The 18,804-nt window shown below is 45.4% G+C and overlaps 1 protein-coding gene across 1 annotated transcript in view; it reads left to right on the plus strand.

Moving 5' to 3' along the window:
• The window catches only part of HYDIN (HYDIN axonemal central pair apparatus protein), a 2,467,744-nt gene that overhangs the window by 1,252,917 nt on the left and 1,196,023 nt on the right, over positions 1 to 18,804 (plus strand). The window contains exon 38 of the mRNA XM_085640020.1: positions 9,785 to 9,937. Within this exon, the coding sequence (XP_085496146.1) occupies positions 9,785 to 9,937 (153 nt within the window). The remainder of the gene's footprint in view (positions 1 to 9,784; positions 9,938 to 18,804) is intronic.

An 18,804-nucleotide genomic window follows, 5' to 3' on the forward strand; every position in this document is an offset into this window, starting at 1 on the left:
GCCCCCGAGAAACAGGTTTGTGTGCACCTTGCTTAGTTGTCGTATATTGAGTAATGATGTTACCTTGATGAGTTCGCTGAAACCTGTCTCTCCCCATGATTGTATTAAGAAAATGTTGTTCCTATCACCACCTTCAAAGGACCAAGTAGCACAAGTAGACCTTCCAGGGGCAGGCACGCTGAGGGAGGGGGAAACAGAATGTTTGTGAAATCCTGCACAGTGAGGTCCCAGGACAGCAACAACAGTACCAGGCACTGTGAGGACCAGGGGGGACCTAGGGAACGACACAGCCCCCAGGTGGGTTTAGGCCCCCTGCCACCAGTCAAAAGCGCCAGTATAGTACACCCCTGGGTCCCCCCTCTCCTGGCACCCAAGGGAAGAACTCTCCGGGCTGTCAATATTCTAAGGCCTGGGGCATCAGCATCCGGTCTCACTCCAGCATCAGGTACAAATATATGTGGTACAGGCATTGATCTCCAGATGCCCAAGAGCATGAGGGCAGCCCCTTCCTATGGCTCCTAGCATGCAATCCCCAGATCCGACAAAGCACCTCGCAGGTCTGCACCCCTCCAAGGGTGTTGCACAGGGTGACGCTCCCTGCCCTTCAACAGAGAAAATACAGCCAGTCCAAGGGGGCCCAAAGGACGAAAACCCCAACTACCGGGTACAGCCACAGGGTAAGCGCCCAGTGCTCCCAACCTCATGTGAAGGAGGCATTCAGAATGGCCCAGGTCACCATCGGGGCCCACATCGCACTCCTCTGTGCTACGTCGGGCCCTCACAGCCTCCCGGGCGCCCCCATTCCTGCAACCTTGAGCCAGAGGTAATCACCGTAGGAGGAGCTGAGGCCACCGCTGAATCCCCGACCGAAGTCATGTGCGCACCCCCTCACCGCCTTGGGTTGTGGGCCATCTGTACGTATACGATTGTTACTGGTATCTTTGTAGTGAAGCAATATTCAGATTCTGTGAATTTGGATTTTGTGTGCAGTATACATTGTTTCCAGAGGACTCGTATGAATTGCTTATTGTCAGACCCCATTAGAGGTGGGATAAAGGGCAAACGGGTGCTACTGGTTCCCAACCTTGGTAGATGAGGTTGTTTTCCATTGGCTTTGTACCGGGGTCCCTGCTGCCAAGGCTTGGCAAACTGGGCCAAGTGCAACCCTCTTCACAGTTGACTCTCAGGGTAGTCATGGTGAGCAGTGACAGGCATCTCAAACTTCTCAGAGAAACACTGTGGGAACACAAGCTCAAAACTTTGCAGTCAAACGGAAGACATTATAACTTTAAAATCCTGCTCAGTGCTTGGGGGGGGGGGGGGGGGACTGTAATCATGTGCTGTACCTGAAGTGGCTGCAGAGGAGGTCAGCAACAGCTCGTGTCCTCACCAGGTGTGGCCAACTTGGACTTGTCAGATGCCACTCAGCAGTTTTAGGTGGTGCTGTCTGGGATCCCTTTTGCATTAGTAGCCCACTTTTGGTGTGATAAACAGTGAGGCAGTTGCAACCCAACCTGGATCGATGCTCACATACAGGGAGCTGCAGGTCTGACCCAGGTCAATACACATGGAAAGGCAGATGCTGCCCACCTTGGGCAGGGGCACACAGCAGGCAGTTGAAGATTCAACCTCAGCCAATACACATGCCATTGGAGATTCAACCTGCTTCAAGCCAATGTACAGATGTCTGCTGTCTTTTTTGGTCCTGGGATTGAATCGTGGAGAGAGACCAGAAAACCCTATGCAGCAAGGGTCGCTCCTGTCTTTGCTTTCTCAGCAGTCTGCTTTCCCTGGGTGTTCCTTAGGCCAGGAACATCCTGGGTTTCTCCTCCTGCACAGTCTCTTCTCCTGCAGGGCAGCCAGATGCCTTCCTTCACCCAGCGGGCAGGCAGGCCTCTCAGAACTAGGCAGACCCTCGAAGAAGTAGACGGACCCTCCGTTCTTCCAGAAGAAAATGCAGATTTAAGGTGATGTCCTCCCACCTTACAGAGACTGGCTGTCAGACAGACACCAACCTTGCTCTCGCAGAAGACCTTAAAGTAGTCTGGGGAGCCCTTCCTTTCATTGGTTATGAAGAGCTTGGAATTGGAACATAGTGGGGTGGTTTGGACTCCACCTTTATGCACCTTTTCCATACAGGGGATGTGGATAAACTGTCTGAAACTTCAGAACCAATGTGGGTAGGTTCTCTTGCAAGTGTCTATTGTCAAGACATCGTCTTTGTGTAAATTGATGCTTTTCACAGCCAGTAGCACTGGGGCTTTCTCCAAACTGGAGAACCTACAACATGAGCACAATAAAGTGTAGGGTCTCTGCACCTGAGTGTCATGAGCCTCTCTGAAGCATTAATCGGGAAAGGCAAAAGAGCAGACATAACCAATACATTTCCTGCCCTATAACAACAGAAACTGCAGTCCTACCCTTCACAATTACCATATATCAAATGGCAGTGCTCCGAGAGGAATAATCAGCAGCATCTTGATAACAAAAGTGTTTATGAAATTTCTGGATCGTCTCTCTCTGGCCAAAGGATGCAGGAAATTGACTTCTACTCTCTGGGGGAAAATTCCCTCATCTTCCATTTTCTGCCATGGCAAACCAGGGACATATAGGATGGACCCCACTATTTTTAGTACTCCTGTTCATACACTTAGAGTACTAATAAGGCTCACATGCCAAATGCACATTTCACTCTTTCTTGACATACACAGAGAATGTCAGCACAAGGTTCTGTGTATTCACAAAACAGCAGAAATGTACACAGTAGCACCAGTAGGCCACGCTCTCACTGACACAGAAAAAAGATCTTGTCAAACTGTCAATATCAAAACACAGTATGCTACCACCACCACTTTACATGCTTTACCAAAGACTGGAACATTAGTCCTCTGTCCACTATAAAACTATACTTGTATCCCCCTTCAGGTCTCACATTGTCATGGATTATCCCAGACCTCCGCACACATGCTAGATTAGCCTGATGCCAAGCCCAAAACAATAGGCCGGATACAAGATAAATATGCATTCCAGACCCAGGGAACACACCTGTATTCTGTGGAAGGGTTCTTCCCTGCCCCAAAAGTGTGGTGGTAATTATCTGAAAAGTAAAATATATGTATTTTTTAAAGAGTTGTCTGGAGCTCCTCTCGCTACCAGATACAACCTGATACTTTTTATCATGTGAAGTGCTGCAAAGATTTCCTCCTGTGTGGTCTATTCTGACTTTCTAAATTTCTCCTTGTGGGATATGTTCTGCCTTCATGGCTCTGCCTCATGGACAGGGAGCAGATTGAGTGGTCTCTCCAGACAAACAAGATGGACAAATACACACTACTCCTGGTTGAAAGTGGGATTATGACTCTGCTCATAGAATCAGTGGGGAAAGCCTTGGATGGCCGTAGAAAACACTACACAAGGTCACTGAAATAATGGATGCAACTGAAAAAACAGTCAGCAGTTTTTCACAGGAGTTCTAGTTGCTAAAGCCTCACACAAATTGATTCATTGATAGTATTTGGGTCTCGCCTAGCGACGCAGCGCAAGCGCTGCTCGCCTTGGCGAGACCTATAGTTGTCGGTTTGGTGGCCGAAGGGGGACAGGGATGTGCACGCTAACGGCGCTCCGGACAGCCCATGTGCACGCTCACGGCGTATTTTCAGAGCCGTGAAGCAGTGCAAGCACAAAGAGCCGCAGTCACCAGATAGAGGTCAGGGAGTGGCCATGTGTGAATAGGCGCAGGCTTTCCAGCCAACACACGCCAGCCCACAAGGCTGCCACAGGCCTCCAGGCAGGATACAGACAGCATGACCAACTCACTTTCGCTGCAGGCATTCATCCTGCCCTTCCTGCCCCATGCTGAGTCACACATGAGTCTTCTTTCCCGACTTGTTTATCTGGTTTGTGGTCACAGTTTCTGCCTGTGAAGAGCTGTTCCCACAGAGGTCCCTTCCTCAATGAGCACGTATAGACCATGGAATAATCTTTCCAATGCAGCGCTGTGATGGCCTGGCTCTCCGTTTCAGCATCCTGCATGACCTGGCGGGTGACTGACTGACTCGGACTCCTCTTGCTGGAGTGAGTTTTTCACTTCAACTTGTCAGTCCTTTAGCCAGTGCACGGACTCCGCAGATGGCTGCAGATCATGTGGTGTCTCGGGCAAGGGTGAACTTGTAACCTTGCAAGAAACAAATAATGCTCTCTCGCCATGACTTGGTGACTTGTGGCAGCTCAGAGTGACTCTGGGTCAGGGCATATTTGTGTTTATTTCTTGTGTGCGTGTCACATCCTACATGGAACTGTCATCTGCAAATTGCGGGGGGTTCAATTGGTCTGCTATATATTTCTGTTTTCTGATTATTCTAGCTCTGCCCCCGGCTGTATGAGTACCTGAAATAAAAAATAAATGTGTCGGTTACGTGTAGAATTAAACTGAACCAGCATGTAACACTTTTTGAGCCCTTTTGTGGATGCATTTCTGTTTCGTTTAAATTTGAATAAATACTTATACATTATGTTTGTGTGCTTCAGGTTCTTGTGTGAACTTGGAAGGGTATAGAATAATGACACCTCTTGGTTCTTTAAATAAGTAATATGTTGTGTTGTTTCTGAAAGACGTCTATTTTTGTGATAGTAAAGAAATTTAACCAGTTGGTTCTCTATGGAGATATTTCAGAATGGAAAATATGTAATTTGACTAGCTTCCTTCAGCCTGACTCAGAAATGTTACATTTGTTTCACGTTTGGTAAACTGCAATAATCTTGTTTATTTGAACATTTTATGGATTATAACACTTTTTTCCGAAGGTATTTTTTATTGAATGCGTTTCATGTTTCCATTATGGTTTAGATTTCAGTCATTTTGGGTAAATATTCGCAACATTGATGATCTGTGATTCTTGTTCAATAAAGAACAGGCGATCCAAAGAAAGGAATTTCTAGGGGTTCGATTTTTTTATTGGCCTAAATAAAGTCACTTCAGCTGTCTGCCTTACCTTGTCTTCTCAGCAGCAGCTACCTATTGACAGTGGGATACAATGTAAACCATTTTAACAGCCAAAGAGGTTGAACAAGCAAATTGCAATGCAACAGGTCTCGCAATTGCGAGAGTTTGTGCTATTGGCATTGTACATGACATTGCCTTTTATCTATATGTTTTAAAACCTGCAAGCGTACTAATAGTCCTTGCTTTTAAGAAGCAAGGCTGGCAGTAAAAGAGGCGCAGTTACTGCCAGCCTTGCTTCTCGTATGTAACGACTATAAGTACAAAGTGCATGTTTACGCAGCGCTTGCAGGTTTTCAAAACACATAAATAAAAGGCATTGTCATTTACAATGCCAATAGCTCAAACTCTTGCAAATGCGAGACCTATTGCATTGCAAATGCTTGTTCATTTCACGCCTGGAGATGGTGGGAATAGTGTTGGTGGCTGCGCAAAAATACATACATTCTGAGTCTGACAGAGAAGTTTTAGGAGCAAAGCTTAGAGTTGCTCACTGAAGATTATTGAACCTTAAATTACTGTCCAAGTGGTGTGCTAAGGGCGCTACTGGGACTCTTACACTTTTACTGTCTCCTTATTGATGGAGAAGTGTGATTGTGTATTTTATGGACAGACGCTTTGACAATTGAGGTGCCACTATCCACTTTGGAGTCTTGGCAAAACTGCACAGGCATTATGGCTCTAGAATGTATGGAGAAATACATATGTAAGGCACAAACAATGCTTCTTTTTTGTGGGTCACACAACTTCAGCTCTTCCAACTGTTTTGTGCTGAGGGTTAAGAATCCCCCTGTGACTCAGGGGGAGTATTGGGCTTAAGGTAATTCAACCTTTGAATTATTTTACAAAAGATTTATGCCTTCACATGCATAGACACCTTTCCTGGAAACCTTTTTTATCTGCAAAATTAAGAATTTGGCCATTGTGGCCTCATTCTACAGGCTGCATAATATTATTCTCTCTTAAGTGACTCTGCGGGCCTTCCCAAAGTAAGGCTAATGTTAACACTTAACAAGATAAATTGGATAAAGTGCTCCGGGGACCCACACATGGGCAGGACTATTCTGTGCTTATGACTTATCACGGAAATGCCCCTACAGGTAAGAAGCAATTCCTTCCTGGTGATCTGAAAGTCATATACACCAACTATGCTAACTAAAGAGGACTACAAAAATACCCTGGGAAAAAAACTACAAAATCTTACTATATTGAGGTACAGTGGTGGATTTATTAGACTGGAAACAGTGCTGGGAAGTTTATCGCCTGGCTCAGTAGGAGCGATGATAGGCTCAGCTGGATAGGCTCTATTAGGAACACAGCTGGGGTCATATGGTTTTGGTCATTGAATTGGTTGTGAGTACTTTTGTTGATTACTGCAATGCAATGTATTTGACTAAAGGGATGATAATGATGCAAACTTGATGCAAGTCCTTGCTGAGCTTCAGCTTGCCAAACAGAGAAGGCAGCAGAGTTAGAGTTTAAAGATGGAGACCTTGATTGATGCTATTAGCCAGCTGCAGTCTTTCAAGATGCAGAGGCCAAATGCTATACCAGCTAAATTCTTGAAGAGTTTTTTTGAGGAGCCAGTACTAAAGTTTTAGAAATGTTACCAAAGACCTGCATCACACTGTCATTAATCCTATTCACTAAGAGTTCTCTTCCTAATGACCACTGTCCCTCCTGAATGTTGGGACAAAAATATTAGCTACAGTACTGGGAAACAGATTGCAGACCGTGTTTGCCTCACTTGTATATCCGGATAAATCAGACTTCATGGCTCAGAGAGGCAAAATCCTTTGTAGATTGTACCACTATATTGAATGTGAAGCTACTGTTGTAATATTGTGATTTGTTTTGAAAATGTATACACCCTTTCTAGCTGATAATCCAGCTGATTACATCTGTATTTGTTTTTTTCTCTTGATGAAATCTTCCTCGTAATAGTCTGTTAATCTTTTTAGTATCTTATTATTTTTCTTTGCGACTTCTCCCCTGTTTGCTTCTTTAGTGCTTTTTTAGATTTTGTCCATCTCAATTTTGCATTTCTCATACTCCTCTTGAGCTACATTGATTCGTTGTGTAATCTTATTATTGGAGTACTCCCTGAGATTGTCTTCCCATCTTTTCAGTTTATCTGGTTCATTAGTTTCGACTGGTTGAACAATTAGAATGCACAAGCAGGCCCTTGGGATATTTTTATGTAAAAAATATTCTGCTTCCGTGTTTCCTTTTTAATTGCTTTTTCAAGGGTCTGAAAGGTTTATTTTGTCGAAGAGGGGTTAGGTTTGGAAAAGTTTGTAGCATCTGTGTCATTTATCTTAATAACCTCTCCTACACAATTTAATTTCTTTTCACCTCTGTTTCTGAATTCAACCCTTCTTTTCTGTCTTTTAGTCAGTGCTTATTTGGATTACTGTTTTAACAGACAACAAGGGAGTAGGGTGTGATAGATACATGCCTACCCGCGGGTTAAGCACCAACAATTCTTACTTATCCACTTTAAATCCTTAGACTATTGCAATTTTTAAAATAGGGTGGGGTGTATGTGTGAATCTACTCTGGGTAATCCTCAATCCCAGTAAGTGCAACATTGTTATAGATAATGAGATGCAACCTCCAATTCAAAGTCTTATCTTTGTCAGTACATCTATTATTCAAACAATTCACAGACACTTTTTATAGCAAGTGATTATACTGCTTAAAGAAAATAGTTGTCATTAGTAAAACATTATTCTTGTCATATATAGAGGGAAATATGAAATTAATTTGAGCAGTGGACATGTTAGTCTGTTATTTGAATTGAAATGGATAGTGAAGGGATAGTAGAGGGAAGGGTTAGCATTTATATAGCTCTTGCTACCCCTGATGAGATGTTCAAGCTTTTTGCTGCAGGTAGCACTCCACTCTGGAACCTAAAAGGGATTAGTGATCAATTAGTATAGATAAATATGAAATTAATTTGAGGGGTGGACTTATTAGTCTCTTATTTGGATTGAGAAGGAATAGTTGAGGGATAGGGAAGGGTCGAGAAAGTTGTTTATTTTTTTTATATATTTTTTTTAGTTCATAGCAGTTGGCATCTTCCAAGAGTCATTACTGGGTCCAATCCTGTTTTTCATGACATTGCCTTTCTGGGTGTTAGAATTTCCTCATTCGGGTTCCCTTATCACATCTGTGCAGATGGTATTCAATTCTTCTTCTCCTTTAGTTCTATGCCATGCCCATTAATTCTAAACCACAATCTCGGACTGTGTAATGTCAATAGCCCACTAGATGGCACTCTGTGCCTTCAGCTGTGTCTAATTCGATCCAGTTCCACTGATACACTAACTGCATTTCCTTTGGGCATGTGTCACTGCCACAACAAACTTCTTTATCATGAACAAAATTGAATATGGCTAAAATGTCTTTTTTCTCTTCTTTGTATTCTTGTTCCTTTTGCACAAGGGAACTCCCTCCCCCTAAATCTAAAACTTAGCACAGCCGTTTAGTCTTCCTTGGCCACATTAACTATTCATCTTCTGCTTCTTGAGAATCAGTGCCACTGATCATCCTTCTTTCTCACCACCTCCCCCCCATTTTTATGTCTAAACGTGGTATCTACATCTTATTACTATGAATAATTTTCACCCTCTCAAATAATCCCAATGTAATTAGAAGTATAGTCCGTGTAGATACTGGAATTGTTTGTGATCATGATTTTTTGCATAGCACATACTTCTATATGTACTTAAGGAGACTTCATTATGTATGTTGTGCATTTCTGCTAGAATTTCAACCTATGTTTTAAGATAATAGCCAATTCTAAATAAAAACGTTCAACGAATGGCCTTGGAACTAGGATGCTTAAGAGTGCCGTATCAGAGAAGTTAGATCAGCTTTGGAAATGCGCTGGTGCAGTCTTTAGATTCCAAATAATCTTAAAGTTGGGAGCCCTGGTGTTCCCTGGTACCTGCCTTAGTGTGAGTGTTCTCCTACATTCCAGGTCAGGTGGGAGCATTCTGTCATGTGTGGCTGCCTGGGCAGGGAGATGTTAGCCCAAGTATGCATGATGATGAAAGAGGGTCTGGAGACACAATAAACTCCTGCAGTTAATAGTGATCTAAAGTGGTGGGATTGTGCTGTTAATAAATTCTCAAGATCATTATATTTCCCACCTTCATGAGCTTTTTAAAAAAATCTTCACTCCCCCAGACCCAAAACTGCATTCATTTATTTTATTCGATTATATTATACCTTTACCGTAGACCCACAAAACAGCTATTGGAGCTTTCGTGCATGCCTTGACAAAACACTGTGTGACACCCAATATCGGAGGTGATGCCAGGGTTTCTGATTCATGCATCATCTTTTATGCTATAGTCTTCTCTTCCCACCTTATGGATCACTTATGTTCTACATTTTGGCCGTATGTAAAGAAACAAATGAAAACAGAGAAAGTTAAAAATATCTTGTAACAATATATTTTACCCCAGTCTACATCTCCCTTGCTTTTTTCAGCTGTTTCATATGTATTGATCCAGTGTAGTATTTAAGTGAAGTGGTAACTGGATAACTACCTCAATGTTATAAGTATGTATGCAGTCAGGATGAACAGCGTTTTTCCAAATTCTTTAAAAAAATGCGCTGAGGTCCCTTTCATTATTACTGATAACGAGCAATAACCCTTTGATCTTTTTAGATATGTCTTTAAATGTTTCTCTTTTTATGCATAGTGTGCCACTTCTCTGTTGTATATGCCATTTCCTCCAATGCCTACTCCTTGTCTTCTTCTGTTCCATCTAGAAATCAAATCAGAGGACGAAGAGCATCTCTCCTCCTCTGAGAAACGGGAGGCGTCCTCTGCTGTGCATGCCCGCTCGACCCCCAGCTGTGATGGCTGCAATACTCCAAAGTCTGAAGGGAGGCCAGAGGAGGGTGGCAAAGCACGTCCTTCAGGTAATAGTGATGAAGGTGTCTTGTCTGTTCTATCTATGCTGGTGGCAAATGCCTTTACACATCACACTGTCACATTCCAGCATTCTTAGTGAATGTTGTTCCTTGACAGCTTTTTGACATTAATATTGACAGTACTGATCACTGCCTTTTTTTTAAGGCTTTGAACCATTTACCAAGTTTCTGAATCGCTCCTCAAGCTTTCTATTGCCTGTTAGAACCTACAGTGCCATTTAGAGGTTCATGCTGCTGTATTGAGCACCAGGCTACAACCAGAGCCTTCTATTGGAATGCAAAATCCTCCTTTGCTGTATTGAGCTCCTCTTTTGCAATTAGATACTCACCACTACTCTCAGACCTGCTATATCATTTCTCCACAGCTCTGTAGACCCATCCACTATGCAGACAGCCCTCCACTCCTTAATACCTCCCAATACGTTCAGATCCCTCACCTTTCTGATGAGCTCTCCTCTTCCCCAGTAGCCCTCGACTAGCATGGTACTCGATGATTGCAGGTTGTTGCAGGGTGGGGTTGTCGGTGCACTCATAGATGAAGGCAAGAAAGCTCGGAGCTGGCAAACTCTGTGCCTAGGAAGGCCTAGATGGCCTAGATGTGTATTGGATGCCGCTCTGCATCTGTCCCCATTAAGCCCTCTACGTTTGGTTGTTTTCTGGAACTTCAAAGCTAGGCAAATGGGCAAGTTGAGGGCTACTGGCAACCCAATAAACTTAAAATTGTTTTATGAATTATCCATTCTCCCTTGCCTTGAAGGATATCCACTATTATAGAGCCTTTTACATGAAGTCTACTTCCTCTCAGAGGGACCTTCTGCTCTACAACCTTTTGTGATCCCCACAGAGCCAGCTGATCCAGAGTGCACTGGACTATGCACCGGGACACCAAATGTTCTTCTTCTCTTTTAGTTCTATGCCATACCCATTAATTCTAAACCACAATCTCGGACTGTGTAATGTCAATAGCGCACTAGATGGCACTCTGTGACTTTCAGGCACTCTCAGAGTGCACCCACCCAGCCCCAATACACTAAATCCTGTCTGGGAGGTGGTCACACCTCCCTGTGACAGGATGCCTATTGTGCTGCCTTCCTCTGCTCGAGCTTGGCTCAGCAGCAGGAGGGCAGAAATGTCTCTGGGCGGCAGCATCCATTTTGTGCTGTCCTGGCCGAGAACGCGGGCACCTGTTAGTCCAGTGACCCCACGAAGCTCGCTTCAGAAGGGTGGAATCATACCTCCCGCACCAGTTACTGGTGTGGAGGTATGATTCCAAGGTGTTTGATACCAAACTCGATATGTTTCTATGCAGCCATTTTCAAGATAGCATTTACCGCGAGGTTATAATGCACCTCTACCTATATGTCCGGCTGAGTCACAGAAAACCCGGGAGAATGGTCTCTGAAGGCTGCAGAGAGGCTCTGCTCATGCAGGGGTACCCTCTCACAATAAAACCCAGCAGCCTGCCTTCAGGATTTTTAAGGCCTGCTATAGGGGTAACTTATAGGTTTCAAGTGTAGTGATAATTAGATATAGTTAGATATAGTGAACCTATATCTAAAGTAAGTTGTGCAAGCACCATCTTACACATGCTGCAGTAGCAGACCTCGAGTTCCATTTTACATGGCGTCTCATGGGTGGCATAATACATGCTTCAGCCCATGGGAGGCCTCTGCGGTACCTATGCCCTGGGTACATGGTGTACCACATACTAGGGACTTATAAGGGTGCCCCAGTATCCAATCTGGAGTGTACCAAAGTACATGTATGTCAATTTAAGGGAGAAATCAGATAGACTGGGGTCCTGATTAGCAGTATCCCAGTCAGACTAGTCAAAAACCAGCAAAACACCAGACAAAAAGTGGGGTAACCATGTAGTCAGATCCTACCTTCCTACAGATGTCATCGAAGAAGGCGGACTTCAAGCCGTGCAGCACCTATTGGGGACAGACCCGCAACTTGTATGTTGCTGGTGCCTCAAGTGGGCCACGACCTGAAGACGTGCACCGAATGCCGCTCCATGCACCCGAAGGCCTTAAGGGAGAAACTCATCAGGCTTATGGCAGCTCGATGTTTGAAGCTGCAAGTTCATAGTCCCAGTCGAGAGGAAGGTCCTGGGAGTGGTCGGCGTGCTGCCTGGATCATCGTTGCATTCAAAGTCACCGAGCCATTTGGGTAAGTCCAAGAAGCGTGCTTCGACTTAACATCTTTTGGCCAATGAAACAAAGGAGCATCGCCACTCAAGACTCTATGGTTGAGGCAACGTTTGGTTCGGCTCCACACCTCCCTGAGTTTCCAGGAGCCACAGCGACCCCTGCCCAAGTGAGAGAATTTCAGAGGCCATGCACCTCATCTTTGGGCGGCCCGTTCCCACTGGTGCGCCTTCACACCCTTCAGGAAGAGCAGCTGCTGGATCCACACCAGCAGCTCCAGCACCAGTCACGCCCCAGGGATCAACAGATGGATCCCGACTGGTGTTGGTCATGCCACCTCGACTCCGTTCCCAAGGCTGATGCTCCTGGCGCTGCCAGCGCCCACCAGTGGCACCTCCACATTCTCATCTCCGATTCTGATATGAAGCCAGAGGGACGTTGTCTGATTCCAGCTCTGGAACCATGCCTTTGGGGATAGATCCTGAGCCCTATTCTTACAGGCTAGGACTCGGGGAGGATTGGGAGTTGTCGCTGGACCCTGAAGAATACCAGCCTTATGAAGAACAACTGGACTGGGCTGTGGATGTGGGTGAAGCCAGTGGACTAGATAGATCTCCAGATACTGGCATGCTTTCTCCCCCTACCGTGGCAATGGAGGAGGGAGCTTCATTCACAGTGGTGTTGCGGAGGGCCGCTGAGGTCCTGGACCTTAGCTTGCGGTTAGTGGCAGTCGAGATTAATGTCTTGATGAAAGTACTTCAGCTGGGAGTGTCCCCATCAGAACCTCTTCTCCCTTATAAATAAAACACTTACTGACGTCCTGTTTGGGACTTGGTCCAAGCCCAACACAGGGCCTCCTGTGAACTGGACGATTGCCTGCTGCCACCGCCATGTTCCAGGAGACCCAAATTTCCTCACCTAACACCCTACCCCGGATAGCTTGCCTTACTGCACCCCCGGACAGGGAATCCAATAAGCTGGACATTTTTATTTTTCTTCACAACAAATTTTATTCGTTTTGGAAGGTACAGAGTGGGCGGAGCCCTGCAAAAACATTACATATGGTGCAAAAGACATACAGTACCTGATTGTAATATTCTATAACAGCTTGGCCCGCAGAACACCAGGCCGAAAAGGTAATAAACTACACCAAACACACCTAAAGCTGGACAATTTTGGAAAAATGTTTTCTTCTGTCAGCCTGGAACTGTGGTCTGTGAACACCATGTGTCTTTTGGGCTTCTATTCCCACGTGATGTGAGCTACGGTTATGCAGGTGCTACCAACGGTCTTGTAGGAATCCAGGGCCATGCTCTCCCATGCTATTGCTGATGGGAGGGATGCAGTGAAGTTTGCTATCTGTTGTGGACTTGACACCACCGACGCAGTATGCAGAGCAGTTTCTTCAACAGTGGCCCTGAGATGCCACGCCTGTTTAAGGACTGGCTTTTCTGGGGATGTCCAGTCCTCACTCATGGACATGCCCTTTGATGGCTCCCATCTCTTTGGAGACCAGACGGATTCAGCACTGGAGTGCTTTAAGGACGGCAGGGCTATGGCTAGGTCCTTGGGCCTTTCTATGGCCCCTCATCATCCTCGATTTGACTTTCACTCCTTTTGTGCCCACTGAAGGGACATGCAACCACATCTTTACACGACCAGCCACGCGACGCGCTAACTTTCCAGCCTCTGCTTAGCCGCGGATGCTGTTCCAACCGGCCTCATGTTTCGGGTGGCCAGCAATCAGGTCAGTCCACCTGCAGCCTTCAAACCCTTTTAGTCTGCCTGCTTATCATGGGCACCCATTAGGTGGCAGTCAATAAATTCAGACAGGTGGGTTTTGCAGATTGTCCGAAGAGGCTACTCCCTCCCCTTCGAAACTCTCCCTCCATCCATCCCACCCACTTACGTCAGGGTAATGGTGGACCTCAGATCTCTTCTTCGCCAGGAAATGACTACTCCTTTGGCTAAAGGAGCAATAGAGAGAGTGCCGATGATAGAAGTAGGTCATGGTTGCTATTCCCTCTACTTTCTGGTGCCCAAGAAGGATGGAGGTCTTCTTCCTATCCTCCTCAGCTATTAAGAACAGCAAAGGCCCCCTCTGCTTATGTTCACAAAACGTCAATGGCCTTGCCAGCAAAACATCAGACCCAGAGTTTTTTCATTACGGAAAATCTTTCAACATCATCCTGATGCGGGAAACCTGGCTGGCTGAACCTTACCATCTGAAGGGATTTATGTACTTTTTACGCCAGCTGTCAAGGCGGCATAACAAGGACATTTACTTAGTGGGCTGGCAACCTATATGTCAACAACTTGTACAGCCTCAGCAGAGTTATTGCTTTCCGCCTCACCAGCTGTCATTTCAGTCAAGACTGCCATCTCTTTTCAAGGAAACAAGAGTGACGTAATAATTATAAATGCATACATCCATCAGAAAAGCAAAGCAAAAGATTTGCAACATTTAGTAGACCAGCTTTTGAAGCACATAATGTGGTGGACACTCCCAACTTCGTCCTCTCCAGGGACTTGAATCAGCACCTCTTAGGCTTCTCACTGGACGACACAGTGATTGGCCAATCTTCACATTGGATTATGCCAGCGTAAGGCAGAAACCTCCACTACAAATTAAAAAGAGTTTGCAGACGCCTATTGGATGATTTAGAACATCTTAATTTCAAGGCACTCAATAGCAGATTTCCTTAGGACACTCCGCCAGCGGCCTCTTTTTACTCCTCTACTACTTGCTTGATAATAGATTTTACATTTGTCACCCTTTCATTGTTCCATTGCGTCTCCTCATTTCACTTAGTGGATAAAGGAGAGCGATCAATGCCCACAAGAGACATTCTTCTAAGTAACTCCACCAACACTCAGCCGTACGGCAGAGGCACCAGATTCCACCTTTACAGTCAATTTTAAGAGAATTAAGTTTGCACAATCAATCATAGGGCATCTGACAGTCAGCAGTGGCTTTGCTACAGGCACCAACAGGAACAACAAACTGCTATAGGCAGGTGGGAATGCGTCATCACGCCGACGTGGTCCTCTTATGGCTCCAGTGACGTCATGCAGAGCCGCATGCGGAGCCATAGCATTGTGACGACCTCGTCAGCATGGAGAGCTAGTTTCCACGAAATGCTGGCACAGGGGATATTCATAAGGTGAGGAATCCACAGGCAGATACTGTATCCACCAGAAAAAGCGTTACCGAAGATAAGTAACTTGTTCAATACGTTTATCAGTGATTTTAAGTCAAATATGTAATCAATGCTGCCAGCATCACCTTTCGTTAAAATAATTGGTGGGCATGAGTCAGAGGAACGGACTTTACCAGCATTTTGTAAGCTGCATTCCAGCAGGTGTTCAACTTGCATTATATGCTGACCAACCATACCATTAAGCATGAGAGGAACACCTCTTAGAAAACTAATATTAAAATCTCAGTCTATCGGGATGTTTGAGGAACGCTCATTAGTGCTATCGTTAGTTGCATGATCCAATAAAATATGCAATTTAACTGTGTTTAATACATTAGCAAAATTAACATTTTTGTAAGAAGAGTCTAGTAATAGGGGAAAGCGCATCTTTCTAAATGTTAGTTCTAAAAGTTGCATGTTAGTTACATCTAAACTAAATTAATGTGTCTTACAGTTAACATCAAACAGCCCATATAAATAAGCCTTCTGTAGCAATTTGTAAAGGTGTGACGGTACATCAAGGACTCCAAATGTAGCATATAAAGGCATATAGTGACTTTGTTTCCTCTTATATATTATGATACAGTGTAACCAATTTACCCATTCACTATGAGAGAGTTTAGAGAAGAGACCTTCCAAGACAGTAATTTTCTAACCGTTCCCTCTTGATACATGTAGAAATAAGCCAGTTGAAGTCCTTCATCAAGATTTCATTACTACTATCTCAAGGTACTGATGGTACGTGTCAGACAGCATCGAGGGACACAGACAAAAGCTGTATCCCCAGCGCGTAGCGCTGCACGCGCTGCTAATTGAATTAGTCCGGCCAAGTTGTACACTGAAATACTGACCGCCACAAAGCCTAGAAGACTACCCCAGTTTCCAGCCTTTACCCACTAGACTGGTTATCTTCACACGCGCATTGTCGCATGTTTCATCCAACAATTCGCCTACTGCACGTGCTGCAGTAGTGCCCCTCTGTCATCTCACCCCTTCCCCTCACTGGGCACCCGGCTGTGTCCCATGTGAGTTACCTACCTTTCTTGTCCTCACATTGGGTGTCACAATTCTCATGATGACAGAGATTCTTTGTTATATCAGAAGTCCCTATACCGTTAGGTCCTGAAGAGACCCCCCATCCACATAGGGGTCAAAACACCGTAGACGAAAATAAAGCGAACCACTCCCACCATACATTGTTTTGGAGGGTCGACTTTATGACTACATTGGAAACCACTCTATGTATTTGTTCACTAATTGTCACAAATTTTAATAGGTTCCACTTTTTTCACTGGGGACACAATACACTATTTCAATTGAATTATTGTTTTCTACTATGACCATATACATTTTTGTTGTCTTTACCTTATACTGTGTTGTGTACAGTTCTTTTCTCCTTCTGACATCTCATCAACCCTATAATTCATAGCGATTGCGCATCATAATATCATAATCCTTTTACACTTCTGTCCACCACAGGAACCCTTGTTTCTACTTATAACATCAGTAACCATCAGCAAGGTTATATCGGCCCTGTCACCGAAGAGTTTCAGGCAGTTCACATGTATCACCCTTCTGGGGGACCTCCTAGTGCCCAGGTCGCCCAAGTAGGTGACCTCACTCTTCTTTTCCAGGATAGGGTAAGGGCCACTCCATTTGTCCTGGAAAGCCCTTGGTGCCACGTGCTCCAAAGCCCACACCTGTTGCCCTGGTTGGAATTCCACTAGTGCAACTTTCTGGTTATAGCAGAGCTTCTGGAGCTCCTGTCTGGCCTCAATATTTTTGGATGATTTCTGCGTGTACTCCGCCATTCTGGAGTGAAGGCCTAGTACATAGTCCACCATATAATGCTTTGGTACATGATGGGGTTTCTCCCAGCCTTCTCTCACAAGAGTGGTCCCCTTACAGGGTGGCAAAACAGAATTTCAAAGGGTAAATACTCTATTCCCTTCTGAGGCACCTCTCTGTAGGCAATAATCAGGCAGGACAACATCTCCTTTCGAGCTTTTTAGGGAGTCCCATTATCATGCCTTTCAATGTCTTGTTGAATCTTTCAACAAGGCCACCGGTTTGTTGGAGATAAGGTGTTGTGAACTTCTAGACCACTCCACACTAATCCCACATGTGCATCAAGTATGCAGACCTGAAGTTGGAACCTTGGTCTGATACTACCTCCTTAGGAAACCCTACCCTGGTGAAGACACCAATGAGTGTTTTGGCTACTACAGGGGCTGAAGCAGACCCAAGGGGAATGGCTTCAGGATACCTGTGTAATATGGAGTCCCCTCTAGCCCGGAACTCCAACATGGATCCCAGTAGTTCTGTCCTCGGAGCAGCGGTCGGCGGTCTAGGGGAGGAGTGGCGCCCTCCGATGACTTCAGACGCCAAAGGAAAAGGCGAGGAGAACACGGGACGAGGGAGAGGAGGAAGAGGGCGGATAATGGGGGAAGGAGAGGAGGACGTGGGCACAGCGACTGGAGGGAACGGACGCAGTACCACTGAGGAGCGCGCCGGGTTAGCAGGAGAAGACTGCGGCGGAGGCTCATTTTGGGAGCACCCAAAGGCGGAAGTATCAGGGCGTCCCAGAGGAGAAGAGGACGCCCGATACCCATTTTTGCCGTCGAGGAGGACCGTGACTCGAGGCAAGTGCACTGGGTACAATTTCTAAGAAAATTGACGGGGCGGGGAGGGGTAAAGAAGGAGCCTGAGTAAAGAAAGGGAGGGGCAACCACTATCGTTCGTTCCCTCCCACATTTTACCTCACCATGGTGACATATCTCAGGCTGGTGACGGTAGCACTCATAAAGACCACCGAATCCCACAAATTGACCTTAGTTTTTGTTATGTTCTTTGTTTCCTCATCTTCCCTGGGACGGCGGGACGATCCCTACAACCAAGAGAGCCTGGAGGAAGGAGAACCTGAGGCGAAGGCTTTCCACTGGAACCAGGAATACTAGAGACTCTCTCTCAACCCTAGCAAGACCTATCCCCAGAACTTCTTTGGATTGTATTACTTTGTCTTTTGACCTTGGACTTCTTTATTTGGCCAATAAAACACCTTTAGGCGTGAACTGCCTTGTCACTTAATCGCAAGTTGCCTAGCCTTCTTTTCTGGAAGCTTCTGTGTGACACTCAAAACCCCCTTTTTGGCCCAGAACTCACAACAACCTGGTAGCATGATCCACTACTACCAGTATGTATTTGTTTCCTGAGGCTGTGGGTGGTTCAAGTGGACCCACTATAGCCACACCTACCCTCTCAAAGGGAACCCCAACCACTGGTAGTGCCTTTGGGTGTCCACCTGTTTTTCCACTGGCTTGGTGGTTGAGACAAGCATACAAACCACCTTCACTTTTTGGGACATCAGGGGCCAATAAAAGTGGTTGACAAGTCTTTCCCAAGTTTTTGTCTGGCCAAGATGCCAAGCAAGGGGGATGTTATGGGCCAAAGTGGGCAGGAACTCTCTTTACAACTGAGGCACTACCACTCTCCTAGTGGCACCAGG

Source organism: Triturus cristatus, chromosome 12, assembly GCF_964204655.1.
Source record: "Triturus cristatus chromosome 12, aTriCri1.1, whole genome shotgun sequence".
Classification (NCBI taxonomy): domain Eukaryota; kingdom Metazoa; phylum Chordata; class Amphibia; order Caudata; family Salamandridae; genus Triturus; species Triturus cristatus.